Source organism: Epinephelus fuscoguttatus, linkage group LG7 (genome assembly GCF_011397635.1).
Source record: "Epinephelus fuscoguttatus linkage group LG7, E.fuscoguttatus.final_Chr_v1".
Classification (NCBI taxonomy): domain Eukaryota; kingdom Metazoa; phylum Chordata; class Actinopteri; order Perciformes; family Serranidae; genus Epinephelus; species Epinephelus fuscoguttatus.
The window spans coordinates 27238362-27261360 of record NC_064758.1 but is presented as its reverse complement, the minus strand read 5'-3'; the positions used below and the strand labels follow the sequence as shown (position 1 = coordinate 27261360).

The 22999-nt window shown below is 41.6% G+C and overlaps 1 protein-coding gene and 1 long non-coding RNA gene across 3 annotated transcripts in view; both read right to left on the bottom strand.

Moving 5' to 3' along the window:
* The window catches only part of LOC125892354 (uncharacterized), a 277449-nt gene extending 269195 nt beyond the window's left edge, over positions 1 to 8254 (bottom strand). Inside the window, exons 1-2 of one of the 2 annotated variants that reach the window (XR_007449735.1) lie at positions 8172 to 8254; positions 3887 to 3957 (exon numbers count right to left, since the gene is read on the bottom strand). This is a non-coding gene — a long non-coding RNA (uncharacterized LOC125892354). Of the gene's footprint in view, positions 1 to 3886; positions 3958 to 8103 lie in introns of both variants that reach the window. The other variant, XR_007449734.1, reaches the window with a different exon arrangement.
* Positions 8255 to 9487: 1233 nt separating this feature from the next.
* Positions 9488 to 21550, bottom strand: dhx35 (DEAH-box helicase 35). Its single transcript, XM_049581943.1, has 21 exons — positions 21489 to 21550; positions 20972 to 21099; positions 20778 to 20870; positions 20342 to 20419; positions 20093 to 20197; positions 19951 to 20012; positions 18124 to 18193; positions 17939 to 17998; positions 17352 to 17464; positions 17177 to 17273; positions 16900 to 17058; positions 15014 to 15224; positions 14684 to 14808; positions 13755 to 13809; positions 13418 to 13608; positions 13244 to 13321; positions 12970 to 13099; positions 12762 to 12843; positions 12559 to 12630; positions 11337 to 11448; positions 9488 to 11199 (listed from the first exon to the last, which is right to left on the bottom strand). The coding sequence occupies exons 1-21, from the start codon at positions 21526 to 21528 to the stop codon at positions 11161 to 11163; spliced, it is 2100 nt and encodes a 699-aa protein (XP_049437900.1). The 5' UTR covers positions 21529 to 21550; the 3' UTR covers positions 9488 to 11160.
* Between the last annotated feature and the right edge of the window lie 1449 nt (positions 21551 to 22999).

Here is a 22999-nt window from a genome sequence, read left to right as displayed (position 1 = left end):
ATGTGAGATAAAATGAAATAAACTGCGTGTGAATATTGGAGAAAACAAATTACAAAAAAGAAGGATCGAAGTGGTATCTGGCTGCACTACCTCTATCTCCCTCTCTCCTTAGACGGCACATTATTTATGCAAAATTAAACCTGCTCCTATTCCTGCTTAGTCTGGCTCATCCACTCAGTTACCTCTTAATTGATCTCTCATCTAAGGCACTTCTGTAAATCCACTCCATTCCTCTCAGCCTTACTGCCATTAATGTCATTAAATATGGCTCCCTTATCACCAGATACTCTGAAGATGTCTGGATCAGCTGTGGACGGACGGGACCAGGTCACGATAGCGACTTCATTTTCTAATTCACAGGCTAACACAATTATCTTCTCGCTGTGAAATGCCTGTGTTTATCTTAAGTTTATCTCTTACAGAAACAGAGGGTATTGTGATTCACTGTGTTGAACTTGGTCCAACTTTTACAGGCTGAAATTTTAAGACTTCTCTGTGGATTCTGCCTGCAAATAGCCAGCCCTCAGAAAAATTGCATATACCCATTTTGGCTGTTCATTCCACACTCACACGGAAAGTTGGACGACGTTCTACTGTCAAACATCTGACAAAGAGGAAGCAAATTAATCGATGCTACATGTACGCGTATTATTTGTCCTTAACAAGTTGACAAAAGTATGTTATATTATTGTTCCCCTCGTATTGTTAAGTGTGTTTTAGACATAAGAACCGAAAATTAGTTGAAAAGCATTACATAACTACATTTCCGTTGCATTTGTGCAGCCTTGTGTATTCACTGTATCTAAGGAAACAAAGACAAGCGCAGCAATGAAGGTTTCTGATGGCTACAACACTACATAACTCTAACTGTTATGTATATATGCAATTCAAAGATATTGTCTTTCAAACTAATTGGGCCAGAGTTTTGACATAAAGGTGTAGAGGCAGCTCTGCGTAGGAGTGCATGTTCAGTCAGAGCTATACTTCGACAACATCAAGCTCATTTGGGCCCGTACTGTCTCACAAAGTGGTAAACATTTTGGCTGCGCTGGCGGCATGCTCCAAACGCCATGAACACCTCTTACTATTCTGAGTTTTATATTTTAGAAAACAGCATAAGGCAATATTTTCCATACCTATCCAGACCTACGGAAATTACTAAAATCAAATTCCATATATTTTCATACTGCGTATGGACCCTGTTACAGCTTTAAACATTTTTAACCTCCTGTATGAAATGAACAAAAAACAGTTTTCAAAGACAAATTGGAAATCTGGTGTAATTTCAGGTCCAAGCATGAAGTCTGAATAAGTAAACCGACACTATGAGCATCTGTTAAGGAATCCGATAACATGACCTGGCATCTTTTATTAGGCCTCTCACCCTTTAACAATGGGTTAAGTGATAAATTGACATTTACAGCACAGCCTGCCAAGCAGCACTGGGTACAGAGCACACTGAGAAACTGACCGTGAAGTAATAACGAGCGAGTGGGCAAGAGCAGAGATTTTCTATTAACACAGGGGGAGAGGAGTTGAAGGGGTTGTGGGCTATGAAAGGACCGGTTTCTTGAGCAAAGCTGCCCTGCTTTAACAGCCACCCCCCCCACCCCCCGCCCCTCTGCGAAGCTATCAGGCTGCAGCCATGGGAGAGCTTGAGCACCAGCTAGTGGTAGCGGAGTTCCACTGCCGAGACGCCCCACACCAAACACATTAATCATGACCAGGGGAGTGTAAAATTCAATCGGCTCCTTCCATCCATTTCATGTGAAGCAGACTGAAGGCCGGCCTTGTAGTGCCTGAGAAAGGAAGGATGAAAAAAGGGGGAAAAAAGAAAGAGGAGCTCCCTACACTTCATCAGAACCCCTACTTCATAACAAATGGAGTGTCTCTCTGGCGGAGGAGTGCCATCAGAAACACGCGTTCTCTCTATCCATTTAATTCCAGCAGTGGAGGAAGGGTCAGGGAGGGAGCAGTGGGTGCGTGTTCTGCTCTCCGCTCGCCGCTTCCCCAGTCACACAGTAAACTACCTTTTAGGAATTGTTTCTCAATAAGAAATGATCAGTCCATTTATCTGCACCAGGCGGGCCTGTCTCCTCACCCAGACCTCCAATATTTTTCGTTTGACCTGATCAGGGCTATAAACTAGACCGAGACACTTTCAATTTGTCACCCGAGGAGGCCTCTGCGAGTCCCATGCTACTGATTGCATCCTCCCTCCCAAATGTAAAAATTCCTCCCATGCTTGAAATCTCATAGATTTTTTTTCATGCATGCAGTTACTTGGAAATAGAGACTCCTGTTCATGCTGTAAAAAAAAATGTTGCGAAAGATAATCACATGTAAACACCATGCACAGAAGATGGTGCTAATTAATAATGTCAGGCAAAATATGATTTGGAAAATAAAGTAAAATAATAAAATAATTAATTACTCATGATTTTGAATGCAAAACAAAATTTCTTTTTTCCTCCTGCTAAACAAGCACACACATTTTGGGTTATTTTGTAGAGTTTTAGAGTATACAAATAAAAGTGCGAGTGAATATATTACATTTCAACTTTTTAAATATTTGCTTATTAGTGTCACTTTGCTAGGTTACAAGCCAGGAAAGATATTCTTATCTGTCACTTCTGATGTTATGCCAATGACACTGCTAAGCATAGAGTGGTGCCAGAATTAGTCCTTAAACCTAGAACTAAGTTAGCATTTGTACACTTCCAGTTCCCTCATCTCAAAGTCAGTAGGTTTTTGGTTAGATGCTTGAAATAAGATCTCTTAACGCAAGCTTAAGAGACTTAAACATGTTGTTAGTTAACACCCTGCTCGTGTATTTTGAAGTGTATACGTGTTATAACATGTGGCTAAATGAGACTGCAGAGGTTGTTCATTAAACATTTTCACAGCAAACACAAACACCTCGTGGTGGTGATAGAGAAGAAACAGTGGTGTAGCTTATTTATAGCCTTTACTTCCTGCGATTGCATTTACACCTTTAAACATCACAACAGTGGCGTTCATTTGTGAAGTATCGTAAACTTTTGTTTGCCACAAGCTTATTTTCTGCAATAATCCAAAATATAATTTAAACAAAAAAACATAGGCTTTTTGTCGAGTGAACCAGAGTGATGTTAATGTCCAGGCTGGCTTAAACTGCCCTGCAGCACTTTATTAACCTCAACTCTCGTCTGCATACTCATCAGGATTACAATAACACTGAAGTAATATTCTAAGTAACATTTTAATACCATTTATGGCCTTATTTTAGATTATTAAATTCAATACCTTTTTAAGGACCAGCAGTAACACTGAGCCCCGCTCAGTGGTTTGCAACATTGCCAAAGATGGCCTAACGCAACCATAGCTGTAAAAGGGCAGCAAATGTATTATGTCAGGGTATATGCTGCACAAATCTACACTAACATCACAGGGTATGAACAAAGTATATGTCTAAGGAACACTGTGATCCCCCTTCAACAAACAAGACCATCAAGAAACTGGGGAGAAGGCACTTATTACTGGTTGTTCATTTAGGGGAGAAATATTAACCACGCTGTTTTCTCTCAAAACATGCACAAACTTTGAACAGGGGGTAATTACAAGTCACACATGACTTGCTTTCCCATCAAACCCTTTAAAACAGTTAAACATTCTTTGAATTGGATGGAACATGTCAATGATTTTTTGACAGCACTGAAATATTGCGAGGAACACTCAACCACGTACACGCAACCTGTTCAAACCGCTGCCTCGTCCGAGTCACATGCACGCGATTAATCACTGATACCTCCGGCTGTCACCTCGCATGTATGTGGTTACACAACACTAATGGGCAACTGAGTGGAACTGGAAAACACATGGAGAAATTCTGCCTTTCTGCTCTTACTTGTTTGCGTCCTCCTGAAAGACATCAGGTGGGGAAAAGCCTCCTTCCTGTCATTGTGCTTCTGATGTTACCTAAAATACAGGACATACAGGACACATGAGACATAAAACAATCCCATACTGAGACACTGTGGATCCACAAACTGTGTTACTGTTCCATGAGAGATTTCCATACTTTCTCTCACTGTCACATACACACAGGAACACAATGGATGGCTCAGCTTCACAAATAATGCAAAATAAATAAATGATACTGTAAATGTTTTAAAGGTTGTGTACTAAGCGACATTCAGATTTTTTTTAGCCACCTTCTCCTGTTTATTCAGTTCAGTGGCACTACACGATGTGCTTCTTTGAGCCAGAAATTGTGCTATCATCTCATTGATGAAGGTGTGTCTTACTCAGGCTTTGCTATAAATATTCCATTCATGTTTTGCTGAAGTTTGGATTTCTCATCTGCTGCCTCATAAAGGGAACCATAGTCTTATAGGTTGTACAGTAAGGTTTCTTGGTTTTAGCTCTACTTTTTTTTGCCCCCATGTAGGCAATATGACCTCACCATATAAACTGGTTGATGGTAGGGATGTGCATTTGTGGTAATTTCCATATTCAAGTACTTGTATGCATTGAATTATTATCCACTACTTGCAAAAAATAAAAATCTAATATACTAGGGTCTGACGTGAACACCCAAGCGGACATGCAGGTCAGGGTTAGGTCCCTCTCTGCACTGCACAGACTGTAGAGATTAGCTGTGATACACAAGATTAATGCTACGTAGCTTGCACTGCACATTCACTTAGTTCATTTTGTCAAAATACATCCAAACATCATCTTACGCCTGGTCGCTATTCGGCCTTTAACGTCAGATCAACTGATGTCTGACTGAGAACAATGAACGTTTTCTGTGGCCATGCGGATTGATCAGTTTTGCTATATGGATTTGTGCAAAGATATATCACTGCCTCCTGTCCAAAAAATGTAAATCTTAATGAGAATGAAATGGCTCCAATACCAATTTTCCGCAGTGTCATTACACCAGCTGCATTTATATAAGTTCAATGTCATTTTGATGTTCTTTGCAACTAACCGAGAAAACAAAAGACACTGGTGTCATGAAGTATCCTTGCTAAATTTATTTTTTTATAATAAATTTAAAATTGTATGTTCAAAGTTAATTTTTCCGAAATGGTATATAATATCGATATTTTTCAAGATATTGTATTGAAGTTAAAAACTCCAATACTCAGTAGTTTCTTTTACAAAGCAAAAAAATAATAATGCAATTACATGTTGAACAAATAACGACCGAATCCAGTATTTGAGTACTCATGCCCATCCCTAGTTGCCAGCAACCCAGGGCTGGTTATCTAGCCAGGAAACTGTCCTGGGAGCGAAGATGTGTATTGGAAGATCCATATTTTGCATGCCATATTTATGTCATAACTGGCAAATGTGTGGGCTGCACTTTGCATTGTTTCTAATTGACACTGTTAGCCTAATAGATAATTACTGTGTTTAATTGGGTGGTTACTAATAACAATTACTGACTAATTGAGTAACTAGAGGCAAAGCATTACTTCCAGCTTGTCCACTACAGACTGACGTCCTCTGTTGATAATGGAGGGTTAACTGCAGCCTTTGCATGTGCTTAATCATCAAACTGATGGGACCCAGTAACTGTTAAGAAGCCATAACTTCCTTCCAACTGAGTGGTTACTCCTTCATCATGCTCCAGGTCTGAGATAACTGGCCCAAAGACTACACACCAGTCCATATTCACCTTATGTCACCTACAGAGACACCAACATTCACTGCGCTGATGATAAGTACCACTTTTCTTTTCCTACACTGTGTGATTGTCTCTTCTTTCCCTGGAGAACCCTGGATCTTCCTTTCACCAACAACACAAAGTCGGAGAAGCCTTGCTCTGAACATCAAAAACATATAATTGAGATTTCTACTTATAGACTGTGGGAATGCATTCATTCTTTGTGAAGGAAAACAACTGCAGAAACTCCAAACTGATTCATTAGTGCAGCCATACTTGTTATTTGTCAGTGTTTACAAGTATCTGCCGGTGCCACTGGGCAGACAGAAAAAATGCGGCTCTGTAATTTTCCTCTTTTTCTCAGAATGCCTCCAGGCATCTCTGCGGGGGCAGTCATCACCACACCTTCTTTTTAAGTTCTGTTTATGTTAAATGTGTAGGTCACTGGGGTAAGAAGAAACTGTACCACTGGCACTGAAGAAAAGGGGTAAAAGGGAGTAACTGCAGAGCAGAGATACACATCTCCTGAAATGCCCACTTATCTCAAATGGTAAATGGCTGCATTTATAGAACGCTTTTATCCAAAGCATTTTACTATTTGCCTCTCATTCACCCATGCACATACACCAGTGGCTGTCAGCCACTAGCCAACACCACAGTCATTATATTGTGCTGCTTCTGATGTCTTTCATAATGTTAACAGTTTTATGTCCTCTCTGTGAGATAAGTGTGAATATTAAGATGCATGTGATGTGTTGGCATTATCCAGCTCCTGAGGGTGACAGTGGTGTTGGCATGTAGTTAAAGACTTGCCCCGGCCTTTATCTCCTTCACTAGTTCATTTAACTATGAAGGCTCCATATCTTTCTTCATAAACTCACTAATCCAGTTTAACAACAAGCAGCTGCATTTAACAACAGCTGAAGTGCACTGCTAAACCTAAACAGTGTAAAGAACAGAGGATGGATGAGAAGCCATGTCCAAAACATTGAGTACGCACCACACGGGAGTCTGCGGAAATGGCAAGCCCAAAAAAAAAAAATCAGCTGGCATGGACAAATAGCCCTAAGTGCAGTAAGTTGAAACACATGCTTATACAACCTTTGTGCTCTGACTGATAGCAAGGCCACAACTGCTTCGTAAAATGAAGCTATATAATCAAACAGACCAAAACAAATTTGGTTGGCACAGTGTAATCATGCCTGGAGGGGGTTGCTCAGTTTTGAAAATCAACTCTGGATCTAAAGCATAACTCCATAAAGCAAGAAATAAACTTTTTTACATGCAACCCTCCATTGGTTAAGGAGAGAATAAACATGACGGAAGTTATTTTTGCACTGACCTCTCACTCATTACACCTTATTTAACTGTGGGCAGTTTACAAAGTGTATGTTCGTTTTATGTCTGAAGAACAGCAGCCTTCTTCTTGTTTTGAGCCATAAAGGAAATAAAGCACTTAACGTTTTTATTAATCATGAATGCTGATCCAGTCCTATATATTTAACAGGCAACAGCAAAATGTCTTCATACTACAAACATATGGCCTGCAGGCCAGAGCTGGCCCATCAAAGGGTCCAATCCAGCCCACTGGATGACTTTGAACACCTAATATTGATGCACTTGTTAAGGTTCAGATGTGCCAGGGTTTAAAAGCAAATTAAACAGGTACCTACTTCATGTAAAATGCAGCTTTAGAGGCTTTTTCCCCACCCTAACCATAATACAGTTCTCTGAAAAAAAGCATATTGCGGTCATATTTAAATATATTGGACATTGTGCAAAACACTGTCTATCATTAAAAAAAAAATAATAAATAATGTTGGTGGAACACTATTGCTAAGGCACTGTTGAAACAATTGATTTGTAAATGAGTATTAAGGCAGGGGATATCTTAACCTGCTTCGTCAGTAGCTTTCACTTTACTTGGTGTGGTGAGGTGACTCCAGCATTACTACACAATACTGGAAATGAGTAGGAAAATGCAAAAAAGTAAGCAGACTGACTAAATGTGGAAAAAACCTAGACATATTGTTGTACTTCTTTACACTAAAAGAAAGGGAAAATGTTGTTGCTATTTATAGGTTATTACGCAATGGTTATATTTGAGTTCTGTCTGGCCAGGCCACTTTTAACTGGTCAATATCAGTAGGTCTGTATGTGGCCCATGAACTAAAATGAGTTTGACACCCCTGCTTTAGCTAGTTTGTTCTGGAAAGTTGCCTCATTGTTTTCGTTGTCTCTTCATAAAGCAAAAAAAGTTGGATGAAACAGCTTGTTTTATGAAATTAGACATTAGCTAGGTTAATTTAACAAATAACACCAAACAAATGACAGCTACATTTCCACTTTGGCTAACCATAAAGTTAAGCTAGTTGTCAAACTACGGGGCTAACAACTAGCTAGCTAGCTAGATACACTTCAATTAAATTAACTGTTGGTAAACACACCTTCCACTTCCAATAGCACATTTGTGTTGGCGAAACACACACCTCACACACGTCCAGTAGCTACTTACTGGCTGACATTTATAGTTATGACACACATAAGCAGGTGGCGTCCATCACAGCAGCCGAGGAGACACGTCACACAGGTAAAGCGGGCGCGTTTTTTCTTCCTCAGTACTCTGCTGCCTAGCAACGATGCGCTCAGTGCTGCCATTGGTGGTTGAAATGTGTACTGCAGCAAGTCTGCAGAGAGCTTCGCCTGCCCTCTGCTGGACATTAACCACGGGCCACCTTAATCTTTATAGTTTTTTAATTTTTTAATTATCAAAATTGCCACAAAGTAATTGCAACAGTCTTTTTTTTATTTTTCACTCTGTGGTAATTTAATTAAATACATTTAATTTAGAAATATGCAACTTATTAGCAATTTTAATTGTTTTAAAATTTGTTTTTCACAAAGAAAAAAAAGCAGGACCCATATTATGTTACTTAATATTGTGCATTAGCAATGGTAGAATATAACTAAGTACTCGAGTACTGTACTGTACTAAAGTACAAATTTGATGCACTTTTACTCAACTTGAGCATTTTAATCACCCACCACTTCCTACTTGTACTTTACTACACCTCAAAGAGAAATATTGTACTTTTTACGCCACTACAGTCATTTGATAATTTGTAATTGTGATTTTTGCACATAAACCACATGAAGATATAAAGTCAGTTGATTAGAAAAATAACTTATAATCGTTAAAGTAATTTTTTCAGATTTTTAATGAGTTGCTGCTTTTCTTTTTAATTACTGTAATTATTTTTGATTAATTAAATTGAATATTCAGTTTTCTGCATTAAGTAATTTTACTCTTCATACTTAAATACATTTTTCTGATTGTACTTACACATTTTAATGTAAGTAACATTTTCAGTGCAGGACTTTTACCAGTTACAGAGTATTTTTTCACTGTGTTGCATGGTCCCAAACAAAAGACGCATGCAACAGCACATCACACATTACAAATACGAAGGGGAAAAAAGTGGATTTTGACCAACTGACCAACTCTGCTGTCTACACGTTCTCACATTTGTGTAAAAAATATTCTTTAATATTCGCTGAGTCTATATATTCACAATAATGCATCTCTAAATTGATTAATGGCTAATAACCATGAGTCAAAATAACTATTTTGAAGTTACACACTCCCCACAAGGAGAACTAACGCATACAGACGCTTATAGATGCCCTCTCACATAGCGATGATCCTCTCAATCAGTCACAGTAAGCACAGTTTGTAGTGCAACAGTGACACCTCCTGGCAAAGTTGTACATTGCATAAAAAGTACAACAGTTTTCCAGTGGGGGGAATAAATCAACACTCAGTGCATGACAATAAGGCTTTATTTGAGGATGTGAGGAAGAAATGGCAGGTGACAGTTTTTATCTCAGAGGTGAGCAATTACACGTCTACAGATTACTGCTTTGGCTGCGTACATACTCCGTATCAGCACAAACGAGGATAAACAAGTCAATAGGCAAATGGTTTCATTTGCAATAAAATCTACGAGGTGACCTTAAGTGTATAGTCTACATCAGAGTACCGTTTAACATGCAGAGGTACTTCATTTGTATATCCATTTAATTTGAGTTGGCTTACCTAACTACGGTATGGCGTGTTGTTCTGTGGTTTGATTACAGCTTCACTGAATCTACCTACAGTAGTAACCTCAAGAACAAGATCTACGAAAAAACCATGCAGGCAGAAGTGAAAATTTGGTGACAGTGACCTTAGTGGTTTGAGAGCAAATGACAGACCTTTAATATACTGCTCACTGAGGCTTTCAGGGCCAAATACCTCTGAAGAAAAACAGAAATATAAGAACAAGAACAAAAGCAGGAAATGTAGAACACGTGCAGTCAACGTGGAATGGAAATCACAAATAATCGTCCCTTTTACTGAACACCTGGTCCATGATGGTGACAGTAATGGGACAAAAAGTACAATAAGGTTTGTCAAAACTGAGACGAACCGTAGGAAGGAAGGCAATCATGATCGCCAAAGAGACGGCTGAAATCGGATAAATGCTACTGTGTCTTTGAGGCTCTGGATGCGTGTCTCAATGCACTTAATGTCATCACAGGACCAAATGGCACTTCATTTTTAGTTTTGATTTCACAGCTTTTCATTTACAATGCTTGGGTGTATTTACACATTCCGTCTGAAAGAAAATAAATGAAATGCTAAAAAATAGGCTGATAAAGAAAGAATTGGCACAGAGTGGTGACAAGGCCACTGTGTCGGCACTAGACTGGAGTTAAGTGGCGATACGGAGTGGAAAACGAGGATCAAAAAAGTAAAGCGGCCTTTTCACAGTATCGTTATTAAATGGAAAAGATAAATGTGTTTCCTCCTGCGGCAAATATCTGAATAAATATATATACCAATACATTCTGTATGAAGGTACGGAAAGTTACGAAATCAAAAATAAATTGGAGTTAAAGTAAACCAGTTAAAAACATAAAGGCACTAACCCAAAAAACTAACCCGTGAGTCTCTCAAAGGGAATCATCCTCACATACCATTGTCTTCCACTATTTATCATGCAGCAGGAAAATACAGCAATTAAAAAAATAATGAAGCCAAGAACCAGGTGTGGACAGCCGGTGGTACACGTTCCCTGGACCTGAGCCTGCTCTGACTATGTACAAGTATGAATGAAGTGAACTACGTGACCACACTTGAATGGAAACCAGTCAGACACATCCTGGTCTCATTTTCTCATTCATCAGCGTTTACTCTCGCTGATCACATATAAACATTACTGCGCAAAGGCCAGACATAACCTTTCATATGAAGTCAACATTAAAAAATGTATCCACTCAATCCTATTCCAGCTTGGCCACATAGTGGTGAGGGGTTGTGCAGGTGGACATGGACAATAAATATATATATTACATCTTTATATACAATGAAATGGAGAGGAGCACAGAGGTATCTGAGACGGGGCTTCTCCCTTTAGTTTGAGGAGTCTTCCTGTCCTAACGTGATGAAAGGATGGTAAGATTTAAAGGACCCGGGACCTCTTGCTGGCCAGTGAACCATGCTGAAAGAGAAAAGAGACGGGAAACAGATCATGTTAAATCACGACAATATAACTGAATCTCCAGCCACGGTGGTCTTTTCAGAAAATTCACGAGTTACATTCACAAACAGAAACAGGCGTTTCTTTATTTGACCTACCTTGGCCTGCTTGTAAAAGTGAGGGGCCAACTCGACCAACCAGGACGACTCAACAGCAGTCACATCGCGCATGTAGTATTTTGAAGTCTGAACCACTTCATTGAAAACAACCCTGGGAATGAGACATGAAAGACTCTTTGGAGACACTATTGAAGGAATACGTCACCCCCACAAAATTACCATTTGTATATTAATTACTCTCTACGTGTTGCGTTGAATATGTGAAGAAAACAGTGGGCAAAGAAGCCAAAAATGGAGAAAATTCTTAATGAATTGAAGTCATTGGTGACCACATTTGAGAACAGCAAAACTAGAATCACAAAGCCTCATTTCTCCAGTTGTATGCTCAGTATTGCCCAAACTGACAGCCCTCTCCAACGGGGAACTAAACTGAGAGTAAAACTTAGCCGTGCTCCCTTCAAAGCCAGACGCCATTGACAAAAAGAGTCGTTTTACCTCACTGAACACAGGAGCTGCTGGTCGGCTGCCACCTTGATTGAAAGCACCAAAGACTCACAACAGCAAAAACAAACTAAAAGATCGAGGCAGAAGTGCACCAAGCAGCTAATGTGTTCACAGCGAGGTCAAATTACTGTTTTTGTGAATGAAGTCTGGCTTTGAAGACAGCATAGACAAGTTTCACTTTCAGTTCAGTAAAGTAAAGTTAGTATTTTTTGGATATGGAAATGTTGGTTGGACAAAACAAGGCATTTGATGAAGTCACTTAAGACTCTAGAATATTGTAACAGGCTTTTCTTACTGTTTTCTAATGTACTGTAGACCAAACAATTCATTCATTCATTCCATTTCCCTTACCGCTTATAGGCTGGAGCCTATCCCAGCTAACATTGGGTGAGAGGCGGTGTACACTGACTATCACAGGGCTGACACATAGAGACAGACAACCATTCACACTCACTTTCACACCTAGGGGCAATTTAGAGTCACCAATTAACCTGCATGTCTTTGGACTGTGGGAGGAAGCTGGAGTACCCAGAGAAAACATGCAAACTCCACACAGAAGGGCTCCCCCACCCTGGGTTCAAACCCGGAAACCTCTTGCTGTGAGGCGACAATGCTAACCACTGCATCACCGTGCCGCCTAGACCAAACCATCAATCAAGAAAATAATCTACAGATTGACTGGTAACAAACGGGATCCTTAGTTGCACCCCGACAACACCCCAGAACACTTATGTTGCTGCAGAGGAAATTCACTGACCATTTAGGAGGTTTCTCTCCGAACAGCACAGAGTTGGGGTGAATGTGAAGCTCACGATCGTCTCGTAAAGTCCTGGCAGAGCAAATAAATAAGAGAGTGAGTGGTGTGATTCAACAATGGACTAAAATTGAAAAAAAAAATCCATTGCTGGTAAAAGTTAGACATCTCATAGAAAAGTGATAAACAGCTGAGAGCACTCTCACCGGTAAGAACCAGAATGGTGAATGCGGGCTGCATTCGCGAAAAACCCATATACAATGCACTTCAAGATCACATCAGGGTCACCTGCGCAAAAGAAAGAAGCAATGAAAGTGTCACATTACAGCAGCTACAGTCGCCACCTTGACAGAACATGTCACTCAGTCTCCTCAGCTGCTACAACTCCCCCAAATTAACACGACACATACAAACCTTCACTCGAAGTGCGCGGCACCTTAAACTTGTTCATGAGACGCCGGAGCTGCTCTCGTACAGTCACAGCCCGCAGCAGACCCTTGTAGTTGAGGAAGTGTTCCTGACACCACTGAGAGCTCTTCTGGTGCTGCATCAAAGACAAAACGGTTCTTATAGTCTCCATCAGGGTCAGCTTTTTCCCTGACTTTTTGCTGAGCTCGCAAGCCCCAAGTGTTGTGATCACTGTCACAGACTGAGCTTTACACTGTACATGCATTCACACACACTATACCTTAATGAATGCCTCATACACATTCAGCATGGTGAGGTGGTCTCCCTCAGCAACTGCGAATTTCCTGTGCTCTCGGGCCTGCAGGGTGAGATAGCAAAAATGGGATAATTGTTGCGCTGACGAAGCACTTCTGCCAAATATACATGCTCCTTTTGAAAGCCGGTTTTCACTTACAGCAGCTTTCTTCTGATTGGGTGGCACGGCGAATATGTTCTGAATCTGCATCATTGCCGCAATGGTAACAATCTCTTTGGAGCAGCCAAAATTTCCTGACTCCAGGAGCATCTTGGCAAACATGGGGCTGAGAGGAAACTCGGCCATCCGCACACCCATGGGATCAGTCAAACGTCCGTAATGGTCCAGACCTGCCAAAAGACACACAGCTGGTTAAGATTCTGTATCATGTGCAAGGACACCTTAGCTTGCCGACAGAATTTTGGACACTGGTCTTGCAGGTGAAGGACAGGTTCCCTTTTTACAATACCGCCCTGCTGACAGCCTTGTTTCTTACCTCCCAGAGCGTAGAGCAGCTCCAGAGCCTGAACCATGGTCTGAGCTGGAGGAGGCTGCAAAAGTATTTCACAAAAAATGAAAATTAACTGCATGTTAAAGGGATAGCTGGGATTTTTTCAGGTGTGGTTGAATGGAGTTCTCCTCTATAGTCAGTGTATTACAGACAGTAGATGTTTGTCAGTGTGCCCCCAGTTTAGAGAAGCAGCAAGAGTACCACCACAGGAGCAGAGCAATGTACTGCTGTGGGTGGGGGCTGCAGCAAAATGTTTTTTTAGCCACCTAAAAAGTTCCATCTAAAAATTTCCATTTCAACAGAGAACCCATTAACAGCTTCAGTTCCCCATCTATGCTCGTCTCAAAGCCACCAAACCCCATTGACAAAAGCAGTCATTTTGGCCAAATGAACATGAGAGCTGCCGGTGTACCGCTGCCTCGATTAATTCGTTTGTTGGTGCTATTGTGTGACTTTGGAGAATCCAACCTTACCCTTTTAAATGCCAATGTCACACAATAACAAAAACAAACTAATTGTTTGAGGCAGCAGTAGACCAGTACCCCCTGTGTTCATCAATGTTAAATCACTGTTTTTCTCAATGGAGTCTGGCTTTAAAGAGAGCTATATGACGGCTTCAGTTCCCCAACTGTCTGACGGTGAAGATAAAGCAGTGAAACTACTCTAAATGTAGCGTATACTCGAGATTTCTTTGGTGGCTAAACTACATTTTGCTGTTGACCCCATCCACAGCAGTACATTGCTTTGCTTCTGTGTCGAACTCCAGCCTGCTTCCACAATGACTGCATTAATTTTATGGTTTCCATGCATTTTTTCCCGGAGGCCATTCTCACTAATTAAAATGTAAAGTACAATTCCTTTCACAGTGGGCAAACACATCACAGCCACCCTGTGGATGCAAAGAGGCAACTCACAGACAGGAAGTTGAACCGCAGCACGTTGTCAATGCCTAATGCTTTGAGCTGCAGGATGACAGGGGCCAAATTGGTGCGCTGCATCTCTGGCACAGTGGAGGCAGGCAGTTTCTCAAAGTCCTCCTCTGACAAAAGGAACAGAGGCAATAAGAAACACAGGGAGGGGAAAGATAAAGTGACAGAGAAACAGGCACAGAGGGGGCAGAGGGAGGAGGAGGAGGTGGATACAGCGACAGCACTTTGCCACCGATTTTAACAATGCACAGTTCCTCTCACAGATGATACTCTACAACACGTATCATCCTTCTATTCCTGTGAACTCACACATACCTGTGTATAGTCTAAAGCATTTTCCAGGTCGGTTTCGTCCAGCTCTCCCAGCCCTCTGGCTGGCTGACGCCTTGGAGATGGGAGTAACCACCAGCGATTCAATGGCAGTGCGAGGGTTATACGCCCGCAGCTTCACAAATGCACAGTCAATGACGAATACGACTCCATTTATAGTGATGGAGGTCTCAGCTATGTTAGTGGCCACCACAACCTGGAAGAAACAAAAGTCAGGGATGAGCCAAAAACGACACTACTTCACTGGTCTCTTACATCGTCATCGATTTACCTGCAATAGAGGCCAAATATGTAAGTCATGATTGTATATAATTTTGTGTGATGTTAATTAGCATCTCTGCCATTTACTATATTGCCCGAAACACCTATGTAAAATATAAAAGGGCTTTTTGAAAGGTGCAACAAATAAGGGCTGTGATAAATGGATATCCATGACCACTAACTGTCTTGTTCCATGAGATAAAATATATCCACTATAATCAGTGTTAAAGGAACAGTTCACCCCAAAATGAAAACCACATATGTTTCCTCTTCCCTGCTGTGCTGATTATCCATCTAGATTGTTTTGGTGTGAGTTGCAGAGTGTTGGAGATATCAGCCATATAGATGTCTGCCTTCTCTCAAATATAATGGGACTCGATGGCACTTGGCTTGTGGTGCTCAAAGCGCAAAAAAGCGATGTCTCTTTCCAGAAATCATGACCCAGTTACTCAAGATAACCCACAGATCTTGTTGTGAGCAGTTTTGTTTAGGAACTATCTTCTTTCTACTGAACTACAACCATAAACCGTATTACCGCGCAGACTAAGTGTGCATTCACTCAAGGACGAGAGGCTTGTTATCGTAACAGCATGAGATGTTAACATTAATGGTATCCTTTTCCGGCTGAGCTGTAACGTTAGCTAGCTCAGTGGTGCTAGATGAGCTAGCAGTAGATGTACACTTCCTTCTGCGCTATGATACAGTTGCCTGTTGTAGTTCCGTGTAAAGAAAATAGTTCCTTCATGAAACTGCTCACAAACTGAGTAACCTGGTCATGATTTCTAGAAGGAGACACTGCTGTTGACAGGTTAGCTTTCACGCTGCTGTCTGATACAGGCAGCTGTGGACACAGACCCAGGGTTAGTCTGACTAAGATGTAGACAATGCCCAGAGGAAGAGAGGCTTTGCCTGCTCGGGCTCCACAAAAATATTGTCTTCTGCATTCTGGCAACGTAATACAACATAACCTCTGGTTTTTGTTTGGCATTTAGTGTCTGCAAAAAATGTTGTTGCACATTTCTGAGCAGTTGTCAGCATAGTTAGCATGCATTAGCTGGGATGGCTAACATGGCTTGATTACTATATTACAAGAAAGCCGCTGTCACAAATAATTAAAAATATTAAACAGCCAAATCTGATTCGGCTGACGTAATTTTGAGTTGGATACGGCCCTAGCTGTTGGCTTTTTCAAATGTATTTGTTCGGCGCTACAAGCACCACAAGCCAAGTGCCATCGAGTCCCATTATATTCGACACAAGGAAGACATCTCTACGACTGATATCTCCAACCCTTGGCAGCTCACACCAAAACAATCTAGACTGATAAATATCACTACAGATGAGAGGTAAAATTTTTGGGTTAACTGTCCATTTATTGGGAATTTTAATTGTTTAGTATTTCTTCAGTTCTCGTCAGTTCCAGATCTTTGAATCACCGCCAACAACAACAAAGTAGTAAAATGAAATGATAATTCAATCTGATTACCAGGATGCTTTTTGCTTGGATTTTGTAACATGTATCAAGCAGTGGAAATGCAAACTTCAGACTATAAAATTACATCTGATTTCTTCTTACTGTGAAAGCATGAAAACAAAGGCAGTATATTTACTTTGCGGACAGAGGTGGGCGCCCTCTCAAAGACCTTCATCTGCTCGGCATAAGGAAGACCGGAGTACATGGGCAAAATTCTCAGGTGTTTCTTCATGCCGTATCGCGACAGAGTCCTGGCCTGGTCTTGCAGAAGAGACACCACCTTCTCCACCTCTTCCTGAGGGAAAAAATACATAGGACAACTAAGACAAAGAAGAAAGACTGACGACGCTACGCCAAATAGGATACTACTACTCAAATAAAGGTTGTGTAATATTAAAGATATGGCCGCTAACCTGCCCGGTGAGAAAAGCCAGGACATCTCCATCATCCTCGGTCTCATGGATCTTCAGCACTGTCTCCACTGTGGCCTTCACATAGTCTGGGACAGGACTGAGAACAAACAAAAAACACTATCAGAGCTAAAGCAAAACTTATTCTACCTCAGGCTGGATTATGTGTGTTGACTACCTGACAGTGTAGAAGACGTCCACTGGAAAGGTGCGTCCCTCCACTGTCAGAATTCCACAGGTGTCCTTGTTGGGATCACTGGTCTCGTTCAGGTTGAAGAAGTCATGGAATTTCTTCAGATGAAGGTGACATTGCAGTCAGTAAAGGGAACATTAATGAGGTATTTATACATCACTAGAAGTGATATTTTATTTCCAGTTAAAACAGTAAACTTTATATTTATAATGGAAGTTAATATTATATTTAAGAGCTGTTATTTTTCCAATGCTTTGCAGCAAAGCAATGACGTACTTTTGCTGCCCTCAATCTGACACTTTTAAAAAAGTATGCAACTTACTGCAGTATGACTAAATAATTTGCATGTGTAGATAAAAGAACAGAAAGTACAGTAGATGTCTGATATGGCATTTCAGCTGACTCGCTTAATGCTGAGCGCAGTTGTGGCCCGATTGTGTCTCTCTTTCATCAGTGTATCGCAGATGTCAGTACAATGTGATCTGACCTGACATCAACTCTTCCCTCTGTCTGTCTTTGTTTCTCTTTCCTCGCTAATCAAGCCTATCTGTTCATCTTAATGATGCAGTCACCTTGGCATCCAGAGTGGCAGAGGCCACAATCAGCCTCAGGTCTCGCCGCTTCTTCTGAATCTACAGAGGAATCAGGAGGACACGAGAGAACAGAGAAGCAGAAGTCAAGGTTCAAATGGAAAAGAAGTCACAACTTTGTATGAAGTTTAATAGTGAATTTTGATTTGTTTCACTGCCAAAATTACCTTCTTTAGCAGGCCAATGGCTATGTCTGTGTACAGGGTTCTCTCATGTGCTTCATCTAGCATCAACACACTGAGGATAATAGAAGCACAATGAAAAAACAGTGGAGTCACAAAGAGTGAATCCAGCCTGGTACTGATCACAAAAAACACATTTACATTAGGGGTTCGTCATATTATATTGTTCACAATAATACCGGTATAATTCTTAAAATTATGTGAAAATTCATAGTGTTACTTGAAATATTTCAACTTGTTGACATTTTGACATCATACTGTTACCCACGGCAACAACAAGCATGGCAAGGAGCAGCTTCAGTAGCATTCTGAATGTTTCATGAACAGCCCCGGACTTCTCAGACTCTTTCAGCGAGTTACCGCTCAGAGGGAACTCATTCAGCGGCTCCTCTGGCAGCAGCACAGCGTCTCTCCCTCTGCTCTCTTGCCGTGCGCACAAGTGAGAAGGTGTCGTCAAGTGATTTTGTCATAAACCTTTAGTAATATAAAGCTACGTGACACACGCTCAACAAAAAACTACACATATGTGATTGGCAATAGTTATCGTAGCATGACAGCCTGCCACAGGTTACAGCGTGATGATTAGAGGAGAAATGGCAGAGCATAAAGGTCCAGGTGGAAACAAAACAACTCAGTCAGTTATGGTTTTGCTAAAAGAAGAAAATCACCTGTTGATTTATATGTATATAGATCCCAGGGTAGATTTCATTTTGTTGAACTATTAATATTGTATACAGAATCTGAATCTCACTGTGAGTTACTGTTGTTGTTCACAAACTAAAGAAATGAGAGATCATTTTTGTTTAGTTTTTACTGAATATTTGAAGGCAAACTGTAAAACTACATCACTTATTTTGTTGCAATTCTATGTTTTTAAATCAATAATAATTCTTTAAAACTAATTTGTCATATCATCAAGAATATCATTATGGAAAAAATACCCTGAAATATTGTGATATAATTTTTAAGGCCATATCACCCACCCCTAATTTACATGTCCAATAACAACTTGTCTTTTTCAAAGGGGACATTTTGACATGTTACAGCAGCAAAGCCACCAGCACAAATATACAAAAAGTACCTTGTTACTAATTACAAATACTTGCTCATCAAATTTATGAAAGTACTAATTAAATACAAGTTATCTGTGGTTTGAAAATACATGATACACAATCTGATATCACATTTTAGGCATTTCGTAGCCCCAATATGGCTCTGAGCTTAAACCTCCAACACTGAAAATGACAGTGGCCGATCAGGATATCTTGAGGGCTGTGATTTCAGGGGTCCATGCTGGGTGGTTTCTGTCAAAGTGACCACTGACTGACTAAAAACTTTAGAAGCAACCGAGCGAAGGAGCACAAAAGACGAAATGGTACCATTACAGCATATACGAGATAGTATGGTGGTGCAGTGGTTAGCATTGTCAGAGTGGGAGGAGCCTTTCTGTGCGGAGTTTGCATGTTCTACCCGTGTCAGCATGGTTTTTCTCTGGGTACTCCGGCTTCCTCCCACAGTCCAAAGACATGCAGGTTAACTGGTGACTCTAAATTGGCCGTAGGTGTGAATGTAAATGTGAGCACAAATGGTTGTCTGTCTGTATGTGTCAGCCCTGTGATAGTCTAGCGACCTGTCCAGGGTGTAATACTCATACTAAATAATGAAATGAATGATGGCAGAATTCCATTTATCTGCTTCAATTTCAGCATCTGGCTCAAGTGTCACAGCCTACAGGGACACTTGAAGAAAACAGCCATTGACGTCAAATATTTGCTGTAAAAATGGCCTATTATCGCAAATACAATGACATACCTGTATTTTTTCAAAAGAGGATCGGCCATCATCTCCCGCACCAGCATGCCATCTGTAAGGAACTGAAGCACACAGGCACAATTAAAAAAACTGACAAGGAACCAGCTGGTGATGAACACTTCAAACACCTGGCGGGGAATACCTTGATCCTTGTAGCGTGGGGATCAGAGCAGTCATCAAATCGGATGGTGTAGCCCACCTCGTGTCCCACCAGGGCCCCCCGCTCCTCTGCTACACGGTTAGCTACCTATCAGCGGGAGAGAAAAGCAACAGACAAAAAATAACGACTTTGAAGTCCATGGCATGTGTCCTTCAGTGTGAACTACACTTTTTTTTTTTTTTTTGCAGGGAAATGACAAAGAGCGACGGAGGACATCAGTAGAGGTCTTACAGAGATAGCAGCCACGCGCCGAGGCTGTGTCACTCCAATCACCTTCCCCTCCGTTGCCCAGCCAGCCTCCAGAAGGTACTGAAAGGAGTCAGATGAAAGGAGGAGGTAGATCAAAAACAACACAGAGCATGAGGTAGAGACAGTGATGTTGCAGAACAGCAGACTTTGCATAAATTAGCTGGTCCAAAGAGGCTAAAAAAGAGGCTACTAAGCATCAAGACAAGGTCATGTTGTCTTTTTTTTATTTTTTTGAAGGGAGGTGGGGGGGGGGGGGTGTCGCTGTGTGTTATGCAAGGTCATGGAAAACCACTGTGGACCACATGAAGGGCATCAGTCCACTGCAGCAGTGTTGGATTTTGCCCTTTTTACACCAGCTCTCAGTCATTTTACACGATTTGTTTTCAGGTAAATATTGCATGAATTTAGTCACACTAACCTGAGGTATCTGCGTTGTCTTCCCACATCCCGTCTCACCAACTATGATGACAGTCTGGAAGCTCTCCACCAAGTATAAGATGTTGTTTCTGTGCTGAATGGGACACAATTCACAAAAAGATCATCACTACAGATCACATCCAACTCACTTTATGGCATTAATACATCCATGCATGCTGAGAGGTGAAGGGAAACCTTGAAAACGGGGAGTTTCTGTCGCTGTTTCTCTATGGAGAGGGCTGTGTGCGGGTTGAAGATGATGGGGGAGCCGGTGGTCTCTGTGTTGAGCTCCCGCTCCTCTGAGATCCCCGGAGCCTCAGACCCTGGAGCAGAGCAGATGGTGAAGGTGAAGATGAGATGTTTTATTTAACATGTAAGCAGGCTGAGGATTTGAGAGGGTTTAGTGCAATGTCCTGACTGAAAATGAAGGACGTATGGCCATTTTGCTCGCGTGCATTCACGTAGTTGTCGCACTTTGTGCCCCCACAGCCTGCTTGTTTTATTTTGGCAGGTTGAACGGATTGAGTCCGCAGAGCTAACGACACCCGGGCTGAGCTGAAGTGAACCTGCAGACATCACGCAGCTGCCGTGAACGCGGATAAAACCAAACCGAGACCGACTCAGCTGTACCGGCAGCTGTACGGTGATAAATACGAACCCGACAGACAAACACAAAATGCCTAATTTATTCATTTTTTTCTTCCGTACTTACCCGGCTTCCAGAATTTCATCGTGGAGAGGGGAGCCGCCATCTTGGCTTTTACGTCACATGTTATTTTTTTTCCTTCCGCGTAGATGGCGTCATGAGCTCAGATTTTATGAATGATGTCAATGCGTTTGAAAACAGCTGCAGCTGCAAGTTTAGGTTAGATGATAGTCATTGTTTTCCAGCAGGGGCCAACAAGGGCCACATACACCAGCAATACTCTGATTAATACACTGAACACTGGAACTGGAAGAAGTTGAACTATAGCAAAGCTGCCTTAGGGAGGAATCTAGGTTGGTTAACTCATAGCTACATATAAAATAAAACTACTACTTTTTTACACTACTTTGTAAGAAAAAAAGAAGAAGAAACATAATCCATCTATCCATTTTCATCCGCTTATCCAGGGCCGGTTTGCAGGGGCAGCAGGCCAAGCAAAGCACGCCAGACGTCCCTCTCCCCAGCAACGCTTTCCAGCTCCTCCTGGGGGACCCCAAGGTGTTCCCAGGCCAGATGAGATATGTAATCCCTCCAACATGTTCTGCCATGTTCTACCAGTGGGACGTGCCTGAAACATCTCCAGTGGAAGACGCCCAGATGGTATCCTGATGCCCGAACCACCTCAACTTATCCCTTTAGACATGAAGGAGCAGCGGCTCTACTTCGAGCTCCCTCCGAATGTCCAAGCTCCTCACCCTATCTCTAAGGCTGAGCCCAGCCACCCCACGGAGGAAACTCATTTCAGCTGCTTGTATCCGCAACCTCATTCTTTCAGTCACTACCCAGAGCTCATGACTATAGGTGAGGGTTGGGACGTAGATGGACCAGTAATTCGAAAGCTTCACCTTCCAGCTCAGCTCCTTCTTCACCACAATGGACTGGCGCAGCGCCTGCATCACTGCAGAAGCCACACCAAACGGCTGATCCATCTCATGCTCCATTCAACCCTCACTCGTGAACAAGACCCCAAGATACTTGAACTCCCTCGCTTGAGGCAGTCACTCCCTCCCAACCTGGAGAGGGCAATCCACCGGTTTCTGGCAGAGAACCATGGCTTCAGATTCTGATTCTTATCCAGAACGCTTCACACTTGGCTGCAAACCAAAAAAAATGCCACTTAATTGAGTTTTCTCAAAATTTTAGTTTTTTTTTAACTGCCCAAATTAAGTAGAATTACAATGTCCACCATTTAGATATCCGCCATCCAGAAAGCATGTTAGGATATTGCCATGGGTGTAGATTTCGAGGGGGATGTAGGGGACAGATCCCCCTCAATATTTATAACATGTACACCCACCCAAATAAAAACATTAAAGTAGCAGAGGACTTTTGTTTAGATGAAATTAAAGACATTTGTGTTGTTAATTGATGCAGAAAAGGCATAAAAATCAAGCTGCAACCTCTGGGGCTGAAAGTGAAGCCAACACTCAAGGGCCAAAAACTGCAGTTCTTTGAACGACCACTAGACGCTGGCTCCAGAGGCCAGTCAATCCCCTCAGACACCCACGTTAAAATGG